The sequence below is a fragment of the Eschscholzia californica genome, unplaced genomic scaffold, assembly GCF_041429995.1.
Source record: "Eschscholzia californica isolate CP2 unplaced genomic scaffold, dmEscCali1.0.p SCAF_1, whole genome shotgun sequence".
NCBI classification, from domain to species: Eukaryota; Viridiplantae; Streptophyta; class Magnoliopsida; order Ranunculales; family Papaveraceae; genus Eschscholzia; species Eschscholzia californica.
This window is the reverse complement of record NW_028238198.1, coordinates 73,823,707-73,835,809: the sequence shown is the minus strand read 5'-3', so window position 1 is coordinate 73,835,809 and position 12,103 is coordinate 73,823,707. Positions and strand designations below refer to the sequence as shown.

The 12,103-nt window shown below is 35.0% G+C and overlaps 1 protein-coding gene and 1 long non-coding RNA gene across 2 annotated transcripts; one reads left to right on the top strand and one right to left on the bottom strand.

The window, feature by feature from the left end:
* The first annotated feature begins 3,222 nt into the window (after nt 1-3,222).
* LOC147569036 (uncharacterized) lies at nt 3,223-5,290 on the top strand. The gene is made up of 2 exons (XR_015231160.1): nt 3,223-4,646; nt 5,059-5,290. It is a non-coding gene; the product is annotated as an uncharacterized LOC147569036 (long non-coding RNA).
* Nucleotides 5,291-6,279: 989 nt separating this feature from the next.
* On the bottom strand, nt 6,280-11,298 carry LOC147569035 (WD repeat and SOF domain-containing protein 1). Its single transcript, XM_086655485.1, has 17 exons — nt 11,032-11,298; nt 10,838-10,927; nt 10,609-10,720; nt 10,085-10,112; nt 9,692-9,790; nt 9,524-9,590; nt 9,338-9,372; nt 9,170-9,244; nt 8,986-9,081; nt 8,405-8,468; nt 8,227-8,280; nt 7,975-8,060; nt 7,786-7,846; nt 7,614-7,678; nt 7,427-7,532; nt 6,959-7,047; nt 6,280-6,726 (listed from the first exon to the last, which is right to left on the bottom strand). Exons 1-17 carry the CDS (start codon nt 11,095-11,097, stop codon nt 6,564-6,566), a joined length of 1,356 nt encoding a protein of 451 aa, XP_086511611.1. The 5' UTR covers nt 11,098-11,298; the 3' UTR covers nt 6,280-6,563.
* Nucleotides 11,299-12,103: the final 805 nt, after the last annotated feature.

Below are 12,103 nucleotides of genomic sequence, written 5' to 3'. Positions count from 1 at the left end.
ACTTTTGATTTAATGGACAACACGACTAACAGTTTACAAAATTATCTATCAGTTGTGAGGCTCACTTTGGATGCGTAGCGACATACATGTCTTCCCACTCGAGATACCTAAAAGAAGTCTTTTCTTTTTTTTTAATGTCAGCATACGGACTCTGTGTCTCGAACTCTTGACCTAGAAGATGGAAACCAAATTGATAAGTTGTTGACTAAAAGAAGCCTATTTGTTTTTGCTATCAGTCTGAAATTTAGATCTGAAATACAACTAAAGTCAAACTACCTAGTTGGTTACTGTGAGCACTAGTTCTTGACAGAAATAAGACACCGAAAGCCTCTACCCTAGAAAGAGTGGAAACAAAGGGTACACACTCTAGAATGTTTGCTTGCTCTGTGCTATTCAGTTGGTCGTCTGGTATCTTGAAACCTCTTTGCTTGCAGGGTAGGATTGGAAATGTAGAAGAACGATGCTCGCTTCGTTCGGACTCTTACAACTTAGAGAAGAATGATGGGTCGCTAACAGGGCCCCTAAATGACTGCTTAGAAGGCCTTCACAAGAGAGAATCTTACGGCTTTTGAAATAAAGTTTTTTGTATTTGTACTTCGACAATGTGGGACTCCTTATCTAAGAGAGGGAAACCCAATCTCTTATCTTCTACTTAAAGATGAGAAATAAACTTATCTTAAAATATCATTATCATCCCATCTGGTCATCTTTAAGCTACATGATCTTTAAGCATCTTGGATATAGACACCCCTCACATGTAAAAGACCTAAGGAAGACAATAATACACGTATTTTAATTGATTGGCGTAGAGAAGGAGAGAGAGAAGAAAGTGAGTTGATTAAAGAGTTTCCATCTTTTGTGGACTCACTCAAGTTTCAACAATAAAATCTAGATCCACTCAAGTCTTAGCAAGACAAATAAAATCTAGACAAAACGTAGGAAGTATATATATATTGTATAATGTGGAGTGTTGTTATTTCCTTAATAGCCCCCAACTTTGTGACCGGTTTCCTGCCTAGCCCCCTACTTTATCAAAAAAATCCAGATGACTCCCTTTTTTAGATTCCGTTATAACACCGTTACCTGGTCATCATTTCTCTCTCTTCCATCTCATTACCTCTCTCTGCCACCTCACCTTATCACCACCTCATCATCTTCACCGGCGACGGAAAATTGGTCGGCCGACGACCTTCGCCGGTGAAGATGATGAGGTGGCGATAAAGTGAGGTGGCAGAGAGAGGTAATGAGATGGAAGAGAGAGAAATGATGACTAGGTAACGGTGTTATAACGGAATCTAAAAAAAGAGGTCATCTGAGTATTTTTGATAAAGTAGGGGGCTAGGCAGGAAACCGGTCAAAAAGTTGGAGGCTTAACCCTTTTTTGTATTACTATGAAAGATTAAAAACTCAAAACTAGTAAGCCTCATTGATTAGTTAACATCCCTTTAATCTTGGTCAATGCCAAACACCTTTGAAAGTTAGTTCATGTAAGGTATGTTAGGAGTCCCTCAGTATACACATAAAAAAAGATTTACAACAACAATATAGGAATTATTTTGTAAGATGATTAACAGACAAAATTCTGAAACACCTTAAACCATAATTTTGTGTTTCATCAAAGGTAAAAGTTATACTTAGGGTGTGTTTGATATCCCCTATTTTCATGGAAATAAAAGAATTTCCATGGAAATAGGTATTTCCACCGTTTGATACGAAATATAACTCTATTATTTTAATTCCCTAGGGAATCTATTTCCATGAAATAGTCCACTTTTAATTCATTGCTCCCCCATCGGAATTAGTTTTCATGGAAATTCAAAAATCAAAATAAAAATATTTTAATATATTCGGATACTTGAAACCTAATGTTTATCTCCATATATGTTCAAAATGACATTTTTACCTATAAAATTTAGCAAAATAAAAATTTACTTATACATTGAGCAAATGACATTTTTGTCCTTCTTACCAAATGACATATTTACAAAGTTGCCAAAATGACATTTTGACTTTGTATAGCCAAAATTACATTTTACCCTTTTATAATATCAAATTGAAATTTTGCCCTTATATTGTCAAAATGACATTTTTACCCTTGATATTATCAAAATAACATTTTTAACTTTATGTTGTTTGAATGACATTCTTACCTTTATCTTGTGAAAATGGCATGTCTACACTTTTACATTAAAATGACAATTTTACCATTTTATATTAGTAAAATCTATTTTTTATCCATACATTGTTATTTTGAAAACATAAGGGGAAAAGTGTAATTTCGACAACATAAGGATGAAAATGTAATTTTGGCAACATAAAAATAAAAATGTCATTTTGACTGCATAAAGAGTGAATAAAAATTCTTAATTCAATATTATATTCGTAGAAGTTAGTTGTCAACCAAATAACAGAGTTTCGTAATTCCGCAGAATAATAAATGAGTACCAAACGAAAGAACTCTTATTTCCATGGAATAAATTCCGTGGAAGACTTTCCATGGAACTCTTTCATTTTTATAGAATTATTTGTCTGATATCAAACACAACCTTACATTTGACTTCCTTTTCGCCATATTCTATCTCTCTCATGTAGAATGAGAATTATATAGATTTAACAATAGCCAGAAGTCGGGTAAAATTATTTTTTAGGTGTCAGAATCACGAGAAAGTCTTATCACTACCTCATTGGTAAACTGGTTTACGATCCATTCCCACCCCTATGACTTTACCGTTTCGGGGCAAATTCATAGTCCCCGATAAAGTCATAGGGGTAGGAATGGATTGTTTAGGCTTCTAAACTACAGTTTTATGATTTGATAGTTTCATGTATTTAATTACTTATCAAACAAATAGTGCAATCTTTTTTCTTTTAAGCGGAAGTTCTTTCAAATAGAAGTTATTTATGATTAAGAAATCTATAATACTACTACACATATAGGGTTGTCTACGAAAATTAATCAACTCATTTCGGTCGATAAAATTCACTAGTTTCTCTACATTGAGAATTTTATCAGGTTTTTTGAGTTTTAAGCGCGTTATAAATTCGTTTTTTTTTCTCTAATGTCTCTCTCCAAAATTCAATAGACAACAAGGGTAGTACAAAACCCAAGATCTAATGCAAAATCTCCTGGGACCAAAACTGTGTAGATTGAAGGAGACATAATAACATATCTATCTAACAAACCAACCTAACACTTACATCTTAACCAAACAATTGGATAGATAGATAGATAGATAAAATCCCCCTTTTTTTCACTTTTTGACAAATCCAACCAAAATGAACATGTTTTTTCTTTCTTTGTTTGTTTAGATTCATTATTGCTTTTTACAGCAAAGTCTTTCTACCTCAATTTAAAAGTCCTTGAAAATGACCCACTTGTGATTGCTTTAATATATCTACTAAAACTTAACTACTCTCTCTAGCTCCTAATAATTAATATTTCTTTCTTATTTCTTGCAAGATTGATTTAAATTTGGTGAGTGTTAAGAAGACTCTTTCATTCTTAAGTATATCATCTTTGTTTTTTTCATTCTTGTCTTCTTTTATAGTTTAAGGATCTAAGACTTATTTGGTCTTCTTCTTTTCGAAGAAAATGGTGATTAATAAGCTTCTAAGTAACTCCTTTCACAGTCTTTAAACCTAAAGAACTTGAGTTTTGATCTGGGTTTTCCTTGTTTTGATCTTATCTTCAGTTTTTCATCTTGGGTTTTTCATGAAAAGAGAGATTTTGGAGAGAGAGATTATACTAAGTAGTCAAGACTATTAGTGGTTTCAAAAAACAGAGGAAGAACAGAACAAAAGGAACTGATTTGTTTAAGTAGAATTTGTTGTTCTTTTTGTTGGATTCTTCAAGTCTAAATTATTAATACCAAGGTTTTAGATTCTTGTTATCCACTAGAGAATGTGAGTTTTTGTTTTGCTTTTATAAACTTGAGAGAGAAAACATGGAAGGAGGTTATGGAAGTGTGTTATCTAATTGGAGTTGGGGAGAGAACAAGTTATTCGAATTAGCTTTAGCCGTTGTTGACGAAAACAATCCGAAAAGATGGGAAGTAATAGCTTCCATGGTTGGTGGAAGAAGTGCAGAGGATGTGGAGAAACAATATAAGATACTTTTGGAAGATCTAGAGTCAATTGAGTCTGGTAATTTTGATGATAGACTTCAAGATTCTCGGTTCTATCTATCGGTCGAGTACACGAAATCAATGTATTGGACAGATGAAGACCAGAAGTATGTGACTCCCACCCTAATTACTAAGTATTTTGAATTCAAATGATTCTTTCTTTACATATATCTCACTTTTCCCTCATTCTTTTTGTTTACTGTCATATGGACCTCTGATTATTGGTTTTTCAGTATAATATCGTAGTTGATTGCGGTTTTTCTTTCTAGTTTTTCGTTATAGCCGATATTATTAGTCAATTCCTCGTTTTCGTAGTGTGTTCAAATTGGTATTTGGTTTCATAATCTTTCTTGTTTCTGGTACTCCTTTTCGATCCCTTAGAAGCCCATTTTTTAAGTTTGAATTCACCAAATATCTTCATTTAGTACATTTTCTCACAAAATTGAGTTAAATGACTTAAATTTTTAAAGTGGAAGAACAGTGTCTTTATATATATATGTTGATATTTATGTTTATGGTGAAGTTTTTTTTTTTTTGAATAATATGATTTTGAATTAGAAGAAAGAAGGAGAAGGATTTACAAGCGTAAAGGGGCGAACCCAAAAAAGAGAGAATAGAAAAGAAAAGGAAACAAAAAGGAGATAACAGAAAAGGCCAAAACACAGAACCGAGTCCCTCAAAGAGCGGTTCTACATCGACAAGATAAACGCCCCCCAATTTCCCACGATGTCCGAGAACCCTCTATATTTAACCCTTGGCATGTTACGACTCCAATGGTACACAAAACATTTGGCTGAGAATATTATATCTTCCGTAGTCCCCGACTTGTCGGAAAAAATCGCCGCGTTCCTAGACTTCCAAATGGCCCAAAGAATCGCCTTTGGAATCATGTTCATGATCGGGTTTCTCCCTTTGTATCCCGTTTATGGTGAAGTTTAATATGTTTGTATTTTGATTTCAAAAACAGGATGCTTGTTCGGTTGGATTTAAATTGTTCGTCGAGGAAAGGGAAATAATCATAGTACTAATTCCTAGTATTTAGTTTTCTTACAAATAGAACTTTATAAGCACCATTACTAAATCATTTATATATTTAGATTGTTATATTGTATTGAAATTTATTTGTTTATTTCTTTTAGTGAAATAGTGGAAAGAAATTCACCCTATTCTTTTTTGGCTTTTGTTTTTCTGCTAAGTTTATCAAAACATTGATCCCCTTTCCTCGACGGCTCTACCAGATGACTCTTTGCTCCAAAGGTTTGGCATACAGAATTGTTTGGTAATCAGATAAAAGAATCACATTCTCAACCGAAAAAGATTACTCCAAGGTTGGGGTAAATTCAGTAACGTGGGTGATTTGAGAAAATAAGAATAGTTTCCGGAGTGCAAAATTTTAAAGGGTGAAAAAAATAACTAACACACCCTCCCTTGTTGTTGGCAGAGAGTCGTCGGTAGGCTCTTAGTCGACGACGACCAACAACAACTCTCTCTCTCTCTCTCTCTCTCTCTCTCTCTCTCTCTCTCTCTCTCTCTCTCTTCATCCCTCTCCCTGCTTTGGTGCAGTGGTTTGACACTCCCTCTTAAGCCAATGAAGTCGTGGGATCGAGTGGCGGTGAAAACAATTTGTCATCAAAATTTATCGGACTTTCAGGCCTCCTAAGATGGCCCTAAAGGTCTTTATAAGACCTTTGGGCCCAAAATGTCTTAATTAGCGGCGATCGATTGCTTACATTCATGATGTATCAATGTCAATGAAATGTGATCACTCTTCCAATCTCCAAAACAAAAATGTTTTGTTTCCACCCGAAACTTTTACTATGAATAGTTTTTTTATTTCCCAAATCACCCACATCATCCGCATTCAGTAAATCGATGGATTTGTGGTTCCCTTTCTCCTTCAAAATCGAAAATCAAATATCTACTAACGAAATCAAACCCTAATTGTGTTACATCGGAATCAAATTACCAAAAGAATCCAGGTTCTCGACAACTCTCTCTCCAAACATAAGTGGTAACTAATTTATTTTTATATCTATTTTTCACAAGGGTAAGATAAGGAGGTGCAATTCACTGAAAGTCATATACTTGTTTTTTTTGTTGAAACTAAAAACCCATATACTTAGAAGAGCAATAAAGGATACACCAGGACTTAATATGCAATATCAATAAGTAGGTCAATAAATTTATTGAAAGTGCCCTCGAGAAATATCCATTTTTCTTCAAGAAAATCTCTTTCACCTTAAGTATAGCTTCATTTTAGAAAGGAGAACCAAAAATATAAAAACATTTTTATCTACCAAAATTTCATATAAAATGATGTCAGACTGATAAACCTTCACTTCACCGGAATCGAGAAAGGCGTTACTGTTCTTGATACGTGAATCCAACGCTTCCAAATCCAAGAACGAACCGTAGTGTCGTTCATAATTATGATTCAGTTTACACCTCTTCCCTGATGATTCGTTTGTTGCGCATATGTTCAGTGGGAATGCTTCCTGGAGCACTGTGAGATTTTACTCTCTCCTTTTTCTTTCTATCAGCGTCATTCATTGTATGTCTCAGTTGACGTGCCTTGTATATTGCTTTAGGTACATGCGTGTGCCTGAGAAATCAGCAATTACAATTTTCAGGTATGCAAGTTTCAGAATGATTTTTGGACAGATATAATCTACTACTCTCAGACATCGAGAAGTTCCAAGAAAGAAAGACTAATCAAGAACTGTATTCCAAGTTTTTAGGCCACATGACCTTACAGAATACATTCTCTACTTTACTCTTCTACGGTATTGTACTGTAAAGCAAAATGAGAAATTATTGTCGGAAAACCAGCCTACCTCACAACATTCCTAACCGCGGGAAGGTGAATGTACCGCTTCTTGAGAGCCTCCATGTATTCTTGCTTTTTCCGTTCCCTTGGGAGAAGCTGGCCAACGAAAAGACGAGTACTTGTCATGCTAAATAGCATTAAGTATTGTGAAAAAGCAAATAGCATAAGACGTATGATATATTCTCAACTCCCTTGGATTCTGACATCAGTTCAGATCGTCTTAAAGTTGATATTTTGTTCTTCTAGCGTCACAGTGAATCTAGTCTTCACCTTAAGCCTAAGATACTGCTCTTTCTCTAAGTCAGATTTCAGAAATTTAGTGTTTGTCTGACTTGCCTGAATGACCGATTTGGGTCCATTTGGGCCAGATGATTGACGAGTCAGAGAAGTCAGATTCAGACAATGAGAAGAAAAAAAAATACCGCCTAGCTGCCTCTAAAAATAAGGAAGAACATGGTGAAGGAGAGATTCTTACTACTCCCAACTGTTCCGATGCTTTAGCTTTCCATAATCGTAAGTTGGTATCATCACTTCCAGAAATAACATACGAAGCATCACAAGTGAATTTTACACAAAATACCCTACAGGGACAAGAGAAGTTTATTAGACATGGGAAAAACCACCAGAGCACTTCTAGTCATAGAATTGAAAAACACGCAAACCTCTGCATTCTTTTAGTATGGTAAATTTCTCGGCTGTGACCGCCATTATACTGGAATATTCTTATCTGGAAAGAAAATAAAAGATTCCAAGTTAATATATTATAAACAAACCTGTTCTCCTGAAACAAAGAAAGAAAGAAAGAAAGAATGAAAGAAATGAATTATAACTTACAGTTCTATCATAAGAGCCAGTTACAAACTCCCGACCAGTTGGAGAATAATCAATATCCATCCTGAAATAAATTTTCAACGAGAAACTCTTTAGTTAAGGCCTTATGAAATGGGAAAAACCACCGAAGCAGTTAAGCCCTTATGAAATTATAAGATTTGTGAAGAAAAAACAGAAGAACACGACACTTACACTGCAGATACATGATCTTTGTGGACGCATCTTGCCTCATTCAATTTTCTACTATCATAACTGTAGCAGTTGCTATCTTCATTTGCCTTCAGTATAGATACGTTATGAAGTTTTGTTAATGATGAGTGTTCAGGTAAACCAATATATCGAGTCATTCGACAAATCATGCAAGATAATTTTTATACTATGGTATCACTGGGCAATGAATTCCCACTACAAATTACTAGTATACTATGAAATTACTATGCTTACAGCTGTGAAGTTCATCGGTTCCATTGGATTCCATGCAATAGAATTAGTTTTTGTCTGCAAAGAAAAGCAAATAATGAAATAAGATTCAACATCTTTAATGTTAACATCAGTGTTTAAGATACAAGTACAGAGAGGAGAAAAAGGTGTATACAACATTAGGTGGAAAGGACAAAATTACCTGCATTGTCATCTTTCTTATAGGAGATGATAACCTAAGGTCATATAGTGTTATGCTGCGGTCACTAGATAACGCGAAAGAACAAGGGAAAAAAAAAGGAAAAAAGTTAGTCCCTGGAAACAACACATTGACACAAATACCCAATCAGATGGTATGAAGAACTCATTAACTGAAAAAAAAAATCCAGAATAGATTTGTAATTAAGGCGCCACTAGGTATTCTATGAACTTCTGCTAATATTCACATCACCGTTTATGATTTAGTGGTGGTTAAGACCTATCATATTCATTCTACGCCCACATGAAATCAGAAAAGCCGGTTGGGAAAATTGGTAGTTTTAAAACGTGACTACATATGTATGCAGTATGCACCACTTTTAATATAATCAAGTGAACTAACTAAAAGTTGGTTTTTGCGTTTGCACTCGGAAAGAGAAGACCACATAAATTGAACTGTGAATATTCGTAGAAAATCCAGAAATAGCAAGCAGAGCCTAAAATACTTAGCCAGCTAATACATCAAAACCGTGAATGGACTTTCATTTCCGAACAGATAACAATGAAGTATGTAGCCATACGTACCTAGAAGATGTTGCTAAAACATTAGGTTCTCCAGGATTGAACCGAACAGATATAGTAGTGTCATTCCCCCATTCGAAAGTCTTTAGCGGCTCTGACCTTTTTACAGAGGTTGCAGCTCGTATCAAAAAAGCGAAAAAGGTAGTGTATTCACAGCAGAAAGATCGTATAAGAAGACTGAACAAACCTGTTATGATCCCATATATCAACTTGAGCACCCGCAGTAGCAAACTGTTCACCTTCCCACTGGTGATCAACAGCCCTAAAATCACAAAGAAATGGTATTGGAAACAAACTAATATGGGTGATATCCATGATATCTTCGTACCAATATACAAATATGAAACGTTCTTACCAGAAAGCATTCTTCCAGACATAAACTGCAAGTGGCTGAAAGAAGAAATAAAGTATTTATGTAATTCCCATACACCAAACACATACAAATACACCGACTCTTTTTTGAGAATTCTACACATTTTAAAAAAATTAAGAATACACATACAATCAACCAAGTTGTATAGATACTTTTAAATGCACTAACCTCGGAGGAGTCATCTGAATCATCTGACTCCATCGTATTTGTGTCAGGGACCCTCCAGAGTCTAACACTGACAGTAACAGATACAGATTGCTTAGCAAAAAATGTTCGACATAACACATGCAAAAAGATAATTGATAGTGCATATTTTATATTCTGAAAAGGCCTTACGTGCAATCAGTTCCACATGATACTAAAACCTGTCCATCTGTTGATGCCGTTAAGCCACGCACAGCGCCTTGGTGACCTGGGAATTGGCGAACCGTCCGCCTACAAATTATCAAAATTGTATCTCAAAAGCTCATATTACATAAACATGTAATTTTGAAACTAACTTTGTAATTTCTCAAGCCTAATCAACAGTCTTAAAAGTTAACGCTAAACATCCACCAACTGAAAAAGGGGGAAGTGAATTGTGCAAAAACTGAGTGTTGATCAGAAACAAATCGTGTGAGGCTAGAGGAAAATCAGATATTTATTAAGATTACGGAAAAAGAAGCACAACTTTGGAAAATACTTGGACCCTAAATATATAGATATAAGTGCAAGTAGCATTTGTATTACCTTGAAGCTATATCCCAGAGACGTATATCTGCCAAAAGAACAGAAAACATTAAACTACATTTCAGATTTATACATACAAGTTTTGCATACGTAAATATATAAAATCAAAGTTTTAAGCAATACGAATATTAACAGTATTTCCTGAAAAAGATAACGATACTTCATTCACTAGCAGCTAGTTACCAAGCAATGTGTAACTATGTAAGCACCATTTAGTTCATCCAGAATACAACTTCCTTCAAGTTTGCATTTCAAGGAACCCTTATAGACCTAAACTAACTGTATATGATCCCTTCACAGCTCAAATTTGGGAAGTTCCAAATTAGCTTGATTGTCAATCATGTCCGAAAATTTGAACCAACCAAAACCATTCCACAAGGATGTATTTCTATACTTCTAGTTACCTAGTTTAGGATTTTTGGTACAATTTAGCAAGGTTTGATAACTATAATTTGATGATGAATTCAAATTTCAGAATTTATTAAAAAGAAATCAACCAAGAACAATAGTAACAATGAAAGTACCTCCATCCATTGAACCAGAAAAGATTCCTTTTAAGTGATTGGGATTTTTTGCCATACATGAGACAGCATCGACATGCCCGTCCATCGCTCCAACGAAAGGTTTTGCAAATACCTAAATTACAAAATCAAAACCAACCCATGATTGAAAATTAAGAGATAAGTTCAATTATCAAAAACCCAAAATCATATCATTCAGAACACACACACACACACAAAAAAAAGGGTTTACCTTCTCCAACTTTGCAGCATTAAGAGCACGAACATATTCAGTAGCTTTTTCTTGAGGTCTCAAATTTGGATCAAAATTCCTATACACTCTCTATTACACATAAAAAAGGATGAAGAATCAACACAAAAAAATACATGAAAATCACTAAAAAATTTCATTAAATCAAATGAAAGCATGCTTCAGTGATTGTTTACCTGGAGATCCTGACTTCGTTCACGGGTATATTCTTCAGTAGAACGAGATATGACCTGTACTTTCATCGTATGCTTGTTGTTCAGTATGAGTTCGAATGGAGTAGTATAAAGTTGCAGAAACCCTAATTCGAAAACGGAAATAACGGCGTATAGCGTCCTTCTAAAACCCTAGAGAGAGAAAGAAAGATAGGGTGTCGTCTCTTGATGGTGAAGGAGCAAGAAGGAGGTGCTACTAAGTTTCGGTAGGGGTTTAGAGAGACGCAGCCCAACTAGGTAGAAGAAGGCCAATCAATCTCAAAAGCCCATTACCAATACTATTGGGCTTGGAGTGGCATGTCCACAAGGATTCCAAATTTGGAAGTTATATAGGCACTACTCAACCAATGGTCAGCGTGCTTCGAACTTTTGACTGGTCAGCGTGGAATGTCCACAAGGATTCCAAATTTGGAGTGGAATGTTACCTTACGTAATTTTTTTTTTTTTGAATTGTTAGCGTGCTTCGAACTCTTGACTTTTAAAGTGGAAGACTAAACTTCTTACCACTCAACCAATGGTTGATGGCACCCTGAGTATTCTTTGTACATGCATCTCTGAATTTTCCATTTCATTTGATAACATTGAAGTTATTTTAACATGTTGTATTCTGTCCACCACCCTTTGGTGCAACGCTTGGGCACCCTCTCTTAAGCCCATGAAGTCGTGGAATCGAGTTTCGGTGGAAGCAGTTTGTCATCAAGATTTATCCCATGTAATTTAGGCGATATATGAAGTAAATAATGTAATAAATTTGTCGGGCTTTAGGCCTCTTTCATTGTCGGGCTTTAGGCCTCTTTCATTGTTGGGCTTGGCTTTAGGTCTCTTTCATTACGTTTTAAATTAGGTGGTTATCGTGCTCATCACATCTTCATGATGTATCAATGCCTTGTAACGACTAACGTAGATCGTAGTCGATTTCTAAAAAAAAAACACATGTTGTATTTTAATAACATTGCAAGATTGTTTATTAAATATAAGAAAAACATAAATCTCTTGCATTTTTATTTCCTGTGCCCTAACATGTGTATGGGAATTG